The sequence below is a fragment of the Eschrichtius robustus genome, chromosome 3 (assembly GCF_028021215.1).
Source record: "Eschrichtius robustus isolate mEscRob2 chromosome 3, mEscRob2.pri, whole genome shotgun sequence".
Classification (NCBI taxonomy): Eukaryota; Metazoa; Chordata; class Mammalia; order Artiodactyla; family Eschrichtiidae; genus Eschrichtius; species Eschrichtius robustus.
Genome location: NC_090826.1, coordinates 48,322,889 through 48,337,765, shown reverse-complemented (window position 1 = coordinate 48,337,765; position 14,877 = coordinate 48,322,889). Strand labels below are relative to the sequence as shown.

Below are 14,877 nucleotides of genomic sequence, written 5' to 3'. Positions count from 1 at the left end.
CACATCATTCCACAGCAAGTACACTTATTCCCATTTTAGAGATGAGCAAATCAAGGCTTAGATAGTTTCAGTCACTTGCCCAAAATGATACAATAAGTAAATAGTAGAATGGGATTGAACCAAGGTCTGTGTCCAAAGCCCATTTTCTCCTTGCCACATTATATCACTTAGGGAGAGGGAGCTCAGGGTGGCCCTGGGAGTAATTTTGACATTATCACACATTTTTCTCCTTTCAGGCTGAGGCTGTTTTCAGTGATAGAGGTGGAAAGTCAAAATCAGAACAAATTCAGGAGGATGGTGCTGAGAATCTCAGTTCCATGTGTATGCAAGTTACTTAAGGGGGGTGGGGACAGAGCCAAGACACCAGGAATCTGTCAGTCAGTCAATATCATCCATCACCGTGAAGCCTGGTTGTCATGGTAACTGGGGATAAAGCCTGGAGCTTGTTAGAATCTAGTGCCTGTCTGTTCAGGATGATTGGTTGGTTAGCAGACACAGCAAAAGACCTTTTGGGCCAGCCCAGACTACTTAGCCATGAATATAAGACCCTTCACAATCAGGTTCCTGCCCACCTCACCATCCTCACTGTTCAGTCCAGCTGAGACTCTTTAGAAATCCACCCCTAATTCTTCAGAGTGTAAGAGAAGCTCCAGAGGATGCCCAGCACCTATGGGTTTAGATTCTAAACCAGCCCTGCTAAAAAGACACCGAACCTCTACTGTGAATCAGCCTCAGCCTGTGGACAAAACTCCAGAAACACATCATTCACAAGATGCACTATGGAAACAGGCAGTTGTAACTGTGATATACATAGAGCTATGTCCTGGGTACACTGAAGTATTGGGTCGGCCAAAAAGTACGTTCGAGTTTTTCCATAAGATGTTATGGAAAAACCTGAACGGAGTTTTTGGATGACCCAATACCTAAGGCAGGTTCCCAACCTGGAACTGGGGAGACAAAAAGACTGTCTGGAAAATCCTATCTAAGCAGAGACCAAAGATGAATAAGCATTAGCCAGGTGAAGAAGAGAGGGGGAGGAGAGGGTTACAGAGTTCTAGGTAGAAGGAACAGCAGCAAGAAGAAAGTGAGTATGATTAAGTCACGGGATCAGCATTTAGCTCTGTACAGCCTAGCCCTGCAGTGAGCAGTGGGCTGGAGGGTAGAGCAGGACCAGCGCATGCTCCCTTGAATGCTGCGCATTTGTCCGGTGGCAGGGACCCTCCTGTCTCAATGTTGACCTTTGCATGGCTCCAGCAGCTTGCCCTTCTGCAGCTTGTCGTCCTCTCTGTGGCTCCCTGGAGGCCAACACTGACTCCATTTCCAGGTTACTGATATCAGCACTCGTCCTGCCATAACCCAACCACTGGATTGTTCTCATGTATGCACCGGCCTAAGGGGCAAGCCCTCTACAAAGAGTCTGGCCTTTGGGTGAATCACTCATCTCCTACTACTCACCCTCACCACTTGCTGCTTCAGCCACTCCCATGCAACTCTCTCCTCTTAGAAAGCTCCAGCTGCGTTCTCCACCAGGCAAGCTCCTACTCCTACTAACTTCAGAAGATCAGGTGTGAATGTCTCTGGAGTCTAGAAAATGGGAGGGGAAGAAAGGGTGGGTTGCTCCCTCCTTTGTGCTTCTACTGTATTTATTTCTAGTCAAGCATTTATCGCATTGTATTATTCTTAGCCCCCAACTGACTGCACATTGCTCCAGGGTGGGGATCTGTGTGTTTCACTCCTGTGTCCCTGGAAATCATGGGTTCTCTCTGAGTATTTACTAGATGAGTGGATGGATGGATGGATGGATGGCTGGGTGGAGATTAGATTATGAGAAGGGTTTTCCTCGGAGATTGTTTCCTGCCTGCTACTTTGGGTAAGAAGGGAAAATGCTCTGCTTAGAACCTTCCTGAAAGGGAATTATAAGCAAACAACATCAATAATATATAAATGTGATGGAATGTATGAAAAATTTGAGGGACTTAATTTATACACCCATCTCATCCCAATTACTCTCCATACACAGCTTAATCATCTGGGCTGCCTTTGTCTCATTCTACTAAAGGAATAGAAAACACATAGCTCAGGGGCCCTTAATCCCTGCTCAGACCCTTTAGGAATCCATCCCTGACTCTCCAGAGTGTAAGGAAAGCTCCAGAGGATGCCCAGGATTGATGCACTTGGATTCTGAATTACCCCAGCCAGAAAGATACTGAGGCTCTACCATGGGTCAGCCTTTGCCTCGGATAGACATCGCTAATTGATCACAGTACTTTCTGCCTGAGCCCACATCTGGTGTCACAATCCTCAGCTCAGTGGTCCCGGTAGCATTTGCTATTAAAACCACCTGCCATTGGTGGCTTAGATACATTTTCTGGCCTATAGGTCTTTAAGTTTCGCTTTATTGAGTGCCATGGGTGCCAGCACACCATGCTTGTTCTTGGCTCTGTGAATGTACCTAAGCTTCAGAACAGACCATCACAAGCTGGTCAGTTTAACCTTTAACAGTTCTCTGTGACAATTCCCAGTCAAGGGTCAAGCTGACCCAATATTGCCCTTAGGAGTGAATATTGAGCATAATACTCTGTTAGGTATTTTTAAAACCTGATTTAACCACTTTCAAAGCTATCACAAGCAGTTTAATAGTTTTTTTAAAAAAGAAAATAAGTGAAATAAATATCCAGAGGTACCACAAGAAGCACTGAACTGGGAATTAGAAATCTTCATTTCAAACCTTACTCTACTTCTAACCAGTGGTGTCACCTTGGATGTGTCATTTATCTTTCAGTGCCTGGTTTTCATCATTTGTAAAATGCGTACAGCCATAAAACACAGCTCAAAGCATTGCCAGGAAGCTTAAATGGAATGAGATGCATGTAAGAACTCAGTATGCTGCCTGCCACAGAGTTAGAACTCAGTGAATGCTTGTTTTTTTCATCTTCATTTAGATAAGCTGTTCCATTACATGAGACTTCACACACCCATCTTGGCAGTTATTACTCACATCTGCCTCTACCTTTCCCCCTTGACCACCTTCCTGTGATGGTTAATTTTATGTGTCAATTTGACTGGGCCAGGGTGTCCAGATACTTGGTCAACATTATTCTGGGTGTTCCTGTGAGGGTGTTTTTGGATGAGATTAACATTTAAATCGGTAACCTGAGCAAAGCAGATTGCCCTCCCTAAAGTGGGTGGATTTCATTCAACCAGTAGAAGTTCTGAATAGACAAAAATCTTACCCTCCCCCGAGTAAGAGAGGATTCTTCCTGCCTGACTGCCTTGAGCTGGAAAATTGGTTTTTTTCTTGCCTTCAGACTCAAACTAAAACATCAGCTCTTTCTGGGTCTCAAGCCTGCCAACCTTCAGACTGGGACTACACCCTCAGCTCCCCTGATTCTCAGGCCTTTGAAATCAGACTGGAACTAAACCATTAACTCCCCTGGATCCACAGCTTGCCAAATGCAGATCTTGGGACTTGTCAGGCTCCATAGTTATGTGAGCCAATTTTTTATAAGAAATCTCTTTACATATATATGTAAAGTATATGGAGAACCCCAACTAATATACTTCCTAATGCCTTCATTATGGCTATTGATGATGTTCCCTTTATTTAAAGTGATTAGATACATGTCCACTGTCAGTGGAGCACACTGGGTTAAGAAAGTGTGTCTAATGCTTTTTTGACTACCTCCAAAAGTAAGCAATACATTTTAGATCATGATCCAGCCCACTTACATCCAGCTAAAATAAGTTGCAATACTTAACCATACTTTGTGTGATGCTTTCTGATGATTTCCCTCTTATTGTATTCTATTTCATTTTGTTAAATGCTGGTCATGACCCACTAAATTTCTCTTACAATCTGCTAATGGACTGTGGCGTGAAGTTTGAAAAATCCTAGGTAAAACATCTCTGAGGCATTACAACATGTTGGTTAACGTCACAGGTTCTCACGTTGACTTCTGGCTCCACCCATAATAACAAGATGACCTTGACCTTGCACAAGTTATTTAACATTGCTGAGTTTCAGTTCTTCATTTGTAAATTGGGGATTATAGTATTCTCTTCCTCGGTCTTTCCTGAGGATTAAATGAGATAGTGCATTTACAGTGCCTAACTCAGTGTCTGCCACATAATGAAATGTTCATTAACTGTTGACCATCTTACCAGTGCTGCTAGAGTCTAAGCCCCTGGAATATAGTATCAGAATGAATGACAGAAGTGTGGGGAAATGGTGCGGGACAATACACAGACTCTACATCAGAAGACCTTAGTTCAAAACTAACTGAATCATGTTGAGCCATTTACTTTGGGTCTTTGGACCTCAGCTTTCTCTCTATAAAATTGGGAAAAATAATAATACAATTCCTCATAAGCTATTATGAAGATCATCTTGAATACCAGATGTGAATGATTATATTTTACCAAACTTAGGAGTTTTTATATGTAAATATATTTTATTAGAACCAGTTAATTCTAAGTACAGTGAGTAAAAAGATAATTTGTTAATTCATTTTAGGTAGTAATCAATTTGGTTGTCTTTAATAAGTCATCCCTGACTATAATCAGATGATTATAACAGAGAAACCCCATTACCTTCTATATGAGATAAGAGGACCCATGTTGGTATCTAGACAGTGCTTACCATGTTATGTGTGCTTAATAAATGTTGAATGAAAAACTGAAGGAATGAATAAATAGAGAAAAGGAAGATGGAGGAAGAGAATGTAGAAGTATAATTGACATCAGCTTTAGTGAGATTTTAGTCATGTCCCTGTGACTTTTTCTACCCAGTGTGTTAGGTGGTAGACCAGTTGGCCAAGGACCCCAGCTAGAGGGCAATGATCAATAACTGGCTGAATGTACTGCACTCTCAGTAGAAGGATCTTTTCCAGGGTCACTGTTATCTGGCACCCATCAAGGGGAGGCATAATGGAATGCAGGCACTGATTTAGGCAGAGTTGTTACCACCTTGAAAGATAGTGATGAGAATTCAAATTGACCTTGATCAATGGGAGGAGCAGTCCCTCCAAAACTGGATGAAGCTCTAGAGAAAGAAATGAATGACCTTGATTTTAAAAATGGGCAGGTGGGGGAGGAGGCATGATTGATGAGTCTCCAAGTCTACAGCAGAAATATTGCCCACTGCAGGCTGGACATAATGATAATGATTTCCCTTCCATTTGAACAATGTTTCAGAGCTGACCAATTGCAGAGCCCTATGAGATATGTTGTCTTATTGTCCCCACTTTACAGATGAGAGGACAGTTAACATTATAGAGTTAATAACTGGAAAGCAGGGAATAATAAATATGGTAATAGTAACATCAACATAGTGCAGCAATAATAGGTACCATTTTTAAACTCTTACTATATGCCAGGCACTGGGCCACCTGATCACAGAGATTGTTTCATTTCATATTCATAACAATCCTATGAAGTATTACTGTCATTGTCTCATTTAGGGAAACAGGAAACTGAGGCATGAAGAGGTTAATTTGCCTGAGGGTCACATGGTTGGTAAGTGATGGAGATGCGATTTGAACCCAAGGAATCTAAATTAGAAACTTTTTCAGCAATTGATGCTTATCAAGTGCTCATTAGAGCCTGAGCATTACACTAAATATTTTCTGTGGATAAGTTCACTTATTCCTCACAATTACTCTATAAGTTAAATGCCATTAATACCTCCAGCTTAACAGGTGAGAAAATTGAGACTTAAAATGATTAAATAATCTGCTGGTAATCACACAGCTAATAAGTGACAGAACGCATATTTTCAAACACTAAGCTATCCTAATATCCTGCATTAAAGGGCAAACTATCTACTTAAACACTTATCATGCAAGATGTACTTGGAATTATTCTCAAACCCTTGTTATCATTCCTATTTGGGTCTTGAAAAAACTAAGGTTCAGAGAAATTAAGTACCCTGATCAAGGTCATGCAACTGCTAAATTGTAGAACCAAGATCCCCACCCAGATGTGTCTGACTCCAAAATCTGGATTCCTTGCTACCATCTGCCGGCATATTTTTTCATTCCACAGACCTTGATCAAATGATATTTGCTACTTACAATCCCACCTAAAACTGTAAACCATAATAGTAACTACCGTTTAGACCGTGTTTTATTTATCACGCGCTTTTTAGAGTTAATTCTCATAAGAGCCTTTTGCAGTAGTTTATTATCCATACATTAGTTATGGGAAAACTGAGACTCAGAGATGCAAAGTTTTAGCTTTTAAATGGCAGGACCTACATGAAAAGCAAAGACATCTTTGTAAAAAGAACTCTTTTTACTACCACATTGCCTAATGGCTTTTATAGGGCCATGAAATGCTACTGGCTTCTCACCAGCAGAGCATCAATAGAAGTCATGTTTTGTAAGGTCTTTGCAGAGCCCTTTCAATATGGCCCCAAACTATAGAATCATGAACTTTTGGAGCCTTGAGGGCTATTAGTTTACTTTCTATTCCATGCATGGTTTCCATTACAGCATCCCCGATGGAGGTATCTTATCAGATTTACTTAGATTCTTTAACTGATAAGAAACTCTATTTCATGTTGCATTTTGAGAAACAAAGGGCACAGAAGCTGAGCCAAATATGTCAGGACCTATCTACATGAGCCAAAAAAGGGGGTCTAGTTCATTGTCTAGTAGAAGAGAAAAATACAGACAATTACCATTAGTATAGTGTATGAATTAATATTATATATATATATAAAATATATATATAAAAAAAAATATATATATATATATATTCTGGATTCTTCTCTTGCCTCCAGAATCCCTGCCGTATTTCCAAATGCCTGGAGGCATCTCTCCCAGGAAGCTGGCCCTCCCAGGCAAACTCATCATGTTCTTCTTGCCCTAACGTGTGTGTGTGTGTGTGTGTGTGTTAGAAATGTAATGTAGAAGGAAAATAATGTAATGTAATGTAATGTAATATAATGTAATGTAAATATAATGTAATGTAATGTAGAAGGAGTACACCTCACAATTCACACCCAGGCCATCTGCAAATTATCTAAACTCTGCTTTCAAAATATGTACCTAATCGATCATATTCTTTCGTCTTCATTCTTAATTCCCTACCTGGATGTCAACAAGAGTCTTCTAACTGTGCTCCCTGAGTCCACTCTCACCCCATCTAATCTGTGCTCTGTACAGTAGTGGAACGACCTGCTGACACAGAGATTAGACCATGGCACTGCCCTGCTGATAACCCTGCAGTGGTTTCCCATTTCACTGCAGACACGGTCTATACTTCTTACCATGACCAGCAAGACGCTCTGCAGCTGCTTCCAACCTCAGCTCCCTCCATCCTCCCCTTACCTGCAACCTTTAGCCACACGTTGCTTATTTCAGTTCTCAAACATGACAGCCTGTCCACTCTGCCCAGGACATCCTCCCTCTTTCTTGTCTTTGGAGTCTCCTTCTGAATATCTTTTGGACCTTATCCCAGTTAATCCCAGAGACTTTCCCAGATAATCCTAAACTAAGTGATTGTCTTCTCCCTCTCCTCCCACAGTTATTCTCTATTTCTATGACCTGTTCATTTTCTAGCCAGCTCTTATCACAATTTGCAATTGTATATGTATCTATTTATTAGCTCACTCAACAGAAGTTATTAAGGCCAGGCACTGTTCTAGGAAATGAATATATAACAGTGAACAAAACATATGAGGCCCCTGCTTTCATGGAACATGCATACTAGAAGGAGGAGGTTGACAATAAACAAATAAGCATGTGAGCGTGGTAATCACAGAATATATAGTGATGTTCTGAGAATTAAAATAGGGTGCTATAACAAAGAGGGACTTGCCACATGGTCAGAAAAGGCCTTTCTGAAAAGGGGGCATTTAAGTTGAGATCTGAATGATTAGAATACAGCTATGCAAACATCAGAGAGAAGGATAGCCCAGACAGAGAGAGTAGCTAGTACCAAGGCTGTAGGCTAAAATAAGCTTGCTATGTTAGAGTGTTAGCAGGATAACAATGATGACAACAACAAGAAAAGAAAAGGAAGGAAGGAAGGAAGGAAGGAAGGAAGGAAGGAAGGAAGGAAGGAAGGAAAAGGAAAGGAAAGGAAAGGGAAAAAAGAGAAAGAAAAGAAAAAAAAGCCATCATATTCTAGCAGTGGCCAGATGAGAGATCATAGTTGTTTGGACCAGTTAGATGGTAATAGAGACGTGGACAGATGCCACATATGCTTTAGAAGTAAAGACGACAGGTCTCACTGATGAGGGGCAAGAAGTAAAGGAGGAACCAAGGATGGCATCTGGATTTTTGGCTGTTTATTTAGTTTCCTTCACTAGATTGTGAGCTTTGCAAGAACAGGAACCATATCGATTTTGTTCACCTGGCACATGATACAAACTCAATTAACATGGTTGATGAAGGCATGTCTGAACGAACAAAACTATGGAAGAATGTGCAGAGGAATATCAGGGCAGGTTTCACGGAGGTGGGGCTGCCCATACAAGTTCAAAAGAATGAGTTGAAATCTGTCAGGTTGGCAAGACAGGAAAGTGCTCTGGAGGCTGACAGCACAGCATGTGCAAAAGAAGGCAGGAAACATACATGAATAGAACAGTGTCACTGAAGTACTTGCCCTGTCCTAGGTAAATTATCAGCTCTGTAATAGGGCCAGACTCCAAAGCAGCCAGATGGTGAATGCACTATTCTCTTTGTCAGATCTTTATACAAAGACAAATAATAGGAGCTCCAAAGAAGGGATGAAGGAGAAAAAAAATCTAAATCCAGATATTCAAGCCCAAATCCATACTGATTCCTGTAGAAGGTAGAAAGGTGTCAGCAGCAGCCCTTGAGGAAAGTCTAGGGTCCCACTGAAGTCTAACATCACCTCCCCAACATCCAAGACATCCCCTGATTTTTGATGGATGGTTTCATGCTCTCTTTGGGGGAGAAGCATTTTATCTAAAGAACACATTAGAAGAAAACAGCCTTGTGCATCCTCTGGGATGAACACATAGAGGATCTGAGGCAAACCCAAGGACAAAAGATTCCCCCAGAGCAAACCAGCCCATGTGTTCACTTAAATCATTCAATTCCAAGCTCAGCTCTTTGAGGACATGAATGTATACCACACGGGGTATTTCTTAGAAACAAGCACTTGATAGAATATAAATATTGTTAAAGTCATTAGATCAAAGATACACAGAGAGAAAAAAGACATTGAAAAAGAGGAGAGAGAGAGGGGAAAGGGAGTGAGAGAGAGGATGAAAAAGCGACAAAGAGAAAATTAGACAAACATCAAACATGGAGACAGGGTGTGCATGATTCTATTTGTCAAAGGGAAAGAAGGTAGATGTTTTTGTTCTTTGTAGGTTAATATGTAAATGACATTCTGATTTATTAGCAGTCTCCAGCAGATGAGGTGATGATTAGCACATTTCCATATTTATAGAAAAGCAACACTAACCTTCCGGATTTATAGAAAATCAGCTCTTCCCAAATAGCAAATTGTGCTATTATCGACATATGGTTTTCTATAAACAGAGCTGAGGTAATTATCCCTGGGACAATTCGTTAGTGGGCTCCTTTTGAATATTAACCACATTGGAAGCCCATTTCTGCCTCACAGATTTTAAAGAGGAGGGGCTCGAGATACCCCAGGCAATTAATTAGTAGTCCACCACCAAAGACAGAGCCCAAATGAAAGGGTCTACCACAGCCACGTGGTGGAAAGACCCCAGGTCCAGGGCTCTGACGCCAGCTTCCTGCAGCCCTGGGCCAAGTAATTAACTTCCCTAAGGAGGCTCAGCATTTCTGGGGCTAAAACTAGAATTACACTAACCTCCAAATGTTGTTGAGAAAATTAAATGAGAATGTACGTAACAGTCCTGGAACTTAGTAAGTACTCAACAAATGTTAGCTCTTTTTTCTTCCTCGTGTTTTTGAATGACTCTAAAAAGATCCACTTGAATTAAGTTTTTCAAACTCTTTTTACACTGATCTCTCCTGAACTATTTATTTTGTATCATGACTCTGTCCATGTGTACATGTCTTTAACTGGCAAAATTTTCTTGAAGCGATAATTTATCTTCACTACCTACAACCCACTATGATATTTTTTATTCTGTTCTGTGTTGTTCAAAATGTTTGTGTTCCATACATTGATATCAAGACCTACTATTGGAGAGACACAGATGTAGAGAACAAATGTATGGACACCAAGGGGGGAAAGCAGGGGGGGTGGATGTGGTGCTGGGATGAATTGGGAGATTGGGACTGACATATATACACAATATGTATAAAATAGATAACTAATAAGAACCTGCTGTATAAAAAATAAATAAAATAAAATTCAAGAAAAAAAACCCGTAAAGTTCTCCCACTCAAAAAAAAAAAAAAAGACCTACTGTTGGGTTTCAATCTGCAGTTTGTATTGTGCTACAAGATGTTAAGGACTGTATTTAGATTTGCTCACCTTTGTATCCCTAGCACAAACACATAATAGATACTCAATAGATATTTGAATTATAAAAGAATGGATACATGAATAGATGGATGAGTTAATGAATGGCCCTAGCCAGGAATCTAAGTGAATGCCCGCTTTCAAACTCCATGTCTTGTTTTGTCCGCTCACCCTGCATTGAGTGCTAAAGAGGTAGAAAATTGTCAGACATGATGCTTGCTTTCAAGGATCTTGCTATCTAGATGAGGAGAGAAATATTAACATTTGGAAAATTGTTTTTAAAGACTAAGCAGTGTGGAATTGATATGAATGTGTTGAAGGAAGGAAGTGGCCAGCCTGGGCTGGTGGAGTCAGGGAAACGTCTTGAAACTTGGAAGTTGAACTTGGCTTTGAAATATGGATATACCTCTCACCCTTCTACTCCATCGTTGACTGGATCTGTGGTTCTCAAACTGTATTAAGCATCAGAATCACCTGGAGGGCTTGTCAAAACACACTGCTGGGCCCACTGCCAGAGTTTCTGATTTAGCAGATTTGGGATGGGAGCCTGAGAATTTGCATTTCTAACACGTTCCCAGGTGACACTAATACTGTTTGTTGGAGTCCACGCATTGAGAACCACTGTTCTAGCAGTTTGGAGTGAGACCATGAAGATTGTTGATGTCAATGTTAAGGAGTTTAGATTTTAGTTTAGTTGAGAACCACTGTTCTAGCAGTTTGGAGTGAGACCATGAAGATTGTTGATGTCAATGTTAAGGAGTTTAGATTTTAGTTTAGTTGAGAACCACTGTTCTAGCAGTTTGGAGTGAGACCATGAAGATTGTTGATGTCAATGTTAAGGAGTTTAGATTTTAGTTTAGCCACTCAGGGTATTAAGCAAGGAGGTGATGTCATAAGATCTGTGAAGCAGAAGATCCTTCTGGTGGCGGTTGTTGAGAATGGATTGGAAGGGGTGAGTCTTCCCCTAGAGACCATTTAGGAGATGATGCGGTAATAAGTGAAAGATGGGAACCCAGCCTACCATTGTAGGAGGGGATGCAGTAGAAGGGATGTTGACAAGAGCTGCTCAGGAGAGAGAACTGAAGGGTCTTAGAGATCTACAGGGGTGAAGGGGAAGAAGGGATCTGGGATGACTCCAGGTTTCTGTCATCACTGACTGATTGGATGGCAGTTCCATTAACCAAGAATCTATATTTAAAACGTTTTAACATTTTAAATAGCAAAAACCCAGAGATCCTTTATTATTGAAGAGGTAACTATGGTGCAATAGAAAACACATGGTTCTGGAGAACCAGACAAGTCTGAGTTCAAATTCTGTTTGTAGTGCTTACTAGCAAGTCATTTCACCCTTTTGAACCTCAAGTCCCTGTAAATAATAATACTAATGCTACCTTATAGAGTTGTCACGGAGGCTAAATGAGATCATGCGTGGCTGATAGTGCCTAGAAAACTGCAAACCATGTCTGGCGTACGCATCGAACACTGCGTGCATCAAGCATCTGTTCTACTTACCAGCTGTTTCCATTCTTTCTTTGTTAAGCACCAGGATATATTCATAAATGCCACCCATCGTTCCAGACGTTATGTAATGGGTGCCATAGTCATCGATGAACTTGGCATACATGCCATAATTGTACTGCTCTGGAAGCTCCATTAATGACTGCAGCATAACTTCATCCAACATGATATTCTCCCTCCTCATCTTAAAATGAGCAGTCTGCACCTTTGTGAAAATTCTGATGAAGCCATATTTCTGCCAGTAACAACAACCGCCATTGAATGAAGGAAGAGAACAAAGAGAGTATACGTTTTACCACATGAGATCATGCAAAAGGGCAGCATTTAGTACCTGTGGGAAATATAAATATATTTACATGTAACTGTATGAACATAAATACATATAACAGAGTATTATTACATTTTGCAAACATATATTAGACACCAGCCTGGCTTCTTCTCCCACGTCTGCATCTCCGTTCCCACTGCCCCTGTCCAGGTCAAGTTCTCATCAACTTTCACTGGGTTGGTTACTACAATGTGTTTCATTGTGCTCCTCACCTCTCTCCGGCCCCCAGCCTATTCTCACCTCTACATTTCTCCCTGCTCTAATTAAAGCACTGCATTATGCAACCTGCTACACAAGTATTAGGTAACCATTAAAAATTAGGCTTAGGAATATTTCGATGACATGAGGAAATGCCAATATCACTTAATTTACTAAACAAATACCTTTCAGTGCCTACAGTCACATGCATTATGCTAGGTGCAGAGGACATGATCTTGAATGAGATAGGCCCCTGCCCTCATGGAGATTACATTCTAGTGGTTATCTTGTACTGTTCGGTAATCAAGAAAAGCAGGATCCACAGGACCGGGGTGAGGTTGGCTTGGTTTAAGAGGAAGGGGGTCATGTATGAGCCTTACTTGCAGGGAATGTAAACCTTGATCCAAAGTGATAGTGAAAGCTGGAAGAAGCCACCTGCTTTTAGAAAAGTCCACATGAATCTGTGACAGTCAGATCTCAGAACAGTACTTTCCCTTCAGATCAGTAGCTTATTCGTGGCAAAGCTCCAGAATGTAATTTATATATATATATATATATATATATATATATATTTTTTTTTTAATTTATTATTTATTTTTGGTTGCATTGGGTCTTTGTTGCTGTGCATGGGCTTTCTCTAGTTGCAGTGAGCGGGGATTACTCTTCGTTGAGGTGCGGGGCTTCTCATTGCGGTGGGTTCTCTTGTTGTGGAGCACGGGCTCTAGACGTGCGGGCTTCAGTAGTTGTGGCACACAGGCTCAGTAGTTGTGGCTCACGCGCTCTAGGGTGCAGGCTCAATAGTTGTGGCGCCCGGGCTTAGTTGCCCTGCGGCATGTGGGATCTTCCCGGACCAGGGCTCGAACCCGTGACCCCTGCATTGGCAGGCGGGTTCCCAACCACTGCACCACCAGGGAAGCCCTGTAATTTGTAGTTGTTGAGGAAGTGAATTTTGATAACTGTATTTTCATTATCCAAAATAATGGTTTGAGCCCTAACTAAATCCCCAGTTCTGGTATCAATGTCTTGAGGCTTTTGGTAAATTTCTGATCAATTCAGTGAATATTTCTCCAGCTCCTGATTACCTCTCCATCCTCATCACTCCCTCCTTTCCCTTCCCACCTGTGCTTCAGCCAGCGGAAGTCCTTTCAATCCCACATTTGTGTGAGGCAGTCTCTCATCTCCAGGCCTTTGCACATGCTGTTTCCCAGACCTAGAACAGCCTTCTGTTAACCTCTGCCCTGCTTCATCCAGACAACTGGTACTAGTCTTTAGATCTCAGTTTAGACAGACTTCCTAACTTCCTCAAGGATGCATTGTCTGACCTCTCAGGATAATAGGCAGTTAATGGTAAATGTTTGATGAGGAAATGAAAGATTCATTAAGCAGGCCAGCCCTCCAATCTATCTGGAAAAGCCGGGCTTGCTTTAGAATTCTTCCAAGTCTGGTTTAGAGGGCTTGGCTGTTTCTCTTTAAGACATGACCATTCTAAATATTTCCCTCTGTGCTCCAGGTAACCATGAAAAAGGATGGGGAAAGTGATAAGAGTGCTAGTCTTATCGTGCAATTTTATTCCCTTTGTGATGATTCTGTGTGGGAAAGCGTAAGAAGAAAAACAAACATGATTACTACTGATCAGACATGTCCAATTACACAAGCAAATGAAGGTTCAATTACTACTGTACTTTTCAATGCAGTTAAGGTAATACGTGTTCAGCATAGATTATGGAATACTGTGTGACACGGGCATTATGTTTTAATACCTTCTGATTATACTTGCTTAACTTATTCAAGAACGAACTGTCTCGTGACCCAGATACACCTGCAGTCGCAGTAAATGGGCTGCCTGCAGGGCTCACACCAATGGTCACTCCAGCCGACACAGACTTGTCATTTTTTACTTTAGAAAAAAGGTCATTTGCATCATCGTACAACTCGGAGGAGACTGTAGTATCTGCCAGGGCCTGAAAAGAATCACATAGATGTTAGCCTTGTGCACTAACATTATATTCCAATTCATACTTAATATTTAAATCTTTGCTTTGTAAAATATCCAAAGTTTCAGATTATTATAAATAATTCTTTTAAAAGGCTATTCCAAATTGATACTAAAATACGGAAAATTCAGCAGTGCTTAGTATTTAGTGGTACTGCTAAAATATTTGTTTAAACACACACACACACGATTCTGATAAAATGCTATATTGTTCTGAGCGTGTATTTCTTTCCAGTGGGCTTATCCTTCTTGAATAGATGGTGGCTTGGCTCTGCAGTGGAGAGATACAGAAAGCCATGTCTAGGCGTGGACCTGGGAGGAAAGGGGCAAAGGCATGCAGGTGGTGATAGTTCTAAGCAGAGGTATGCTTAGGGACCACCCACAAGTGTTTGGTTATTTCATT

General features: G+C 41.1%; 1 protein-coding gene across 1 annotated transcript in view; it reads right to left on the bottom strand.

Moving 5' to 3' along the window:
- Positions 1–14,877, bottom strand: part of C8A (complement C8 alpha chain) — a 65,204-nt gene that overhangs the window by 17,835 nt on the left and 32,492 nt on the right. The window contains exons 6-7 of the mRNA XM_068539974.1: positions 14,242–14,442; positions 11,950–12,190 (exon numbers count right to left, since the gene is read on the bottom strand). Coding sequence (XP_068396075.1) covers positions 11,950–12,190; positions 14,242–14,442 — 442 coding nt within the window. The remainder of the gene's footprint in view (positions 1–11,949; positions 12,191–14,241; positions 14,443–14,877) is intronic.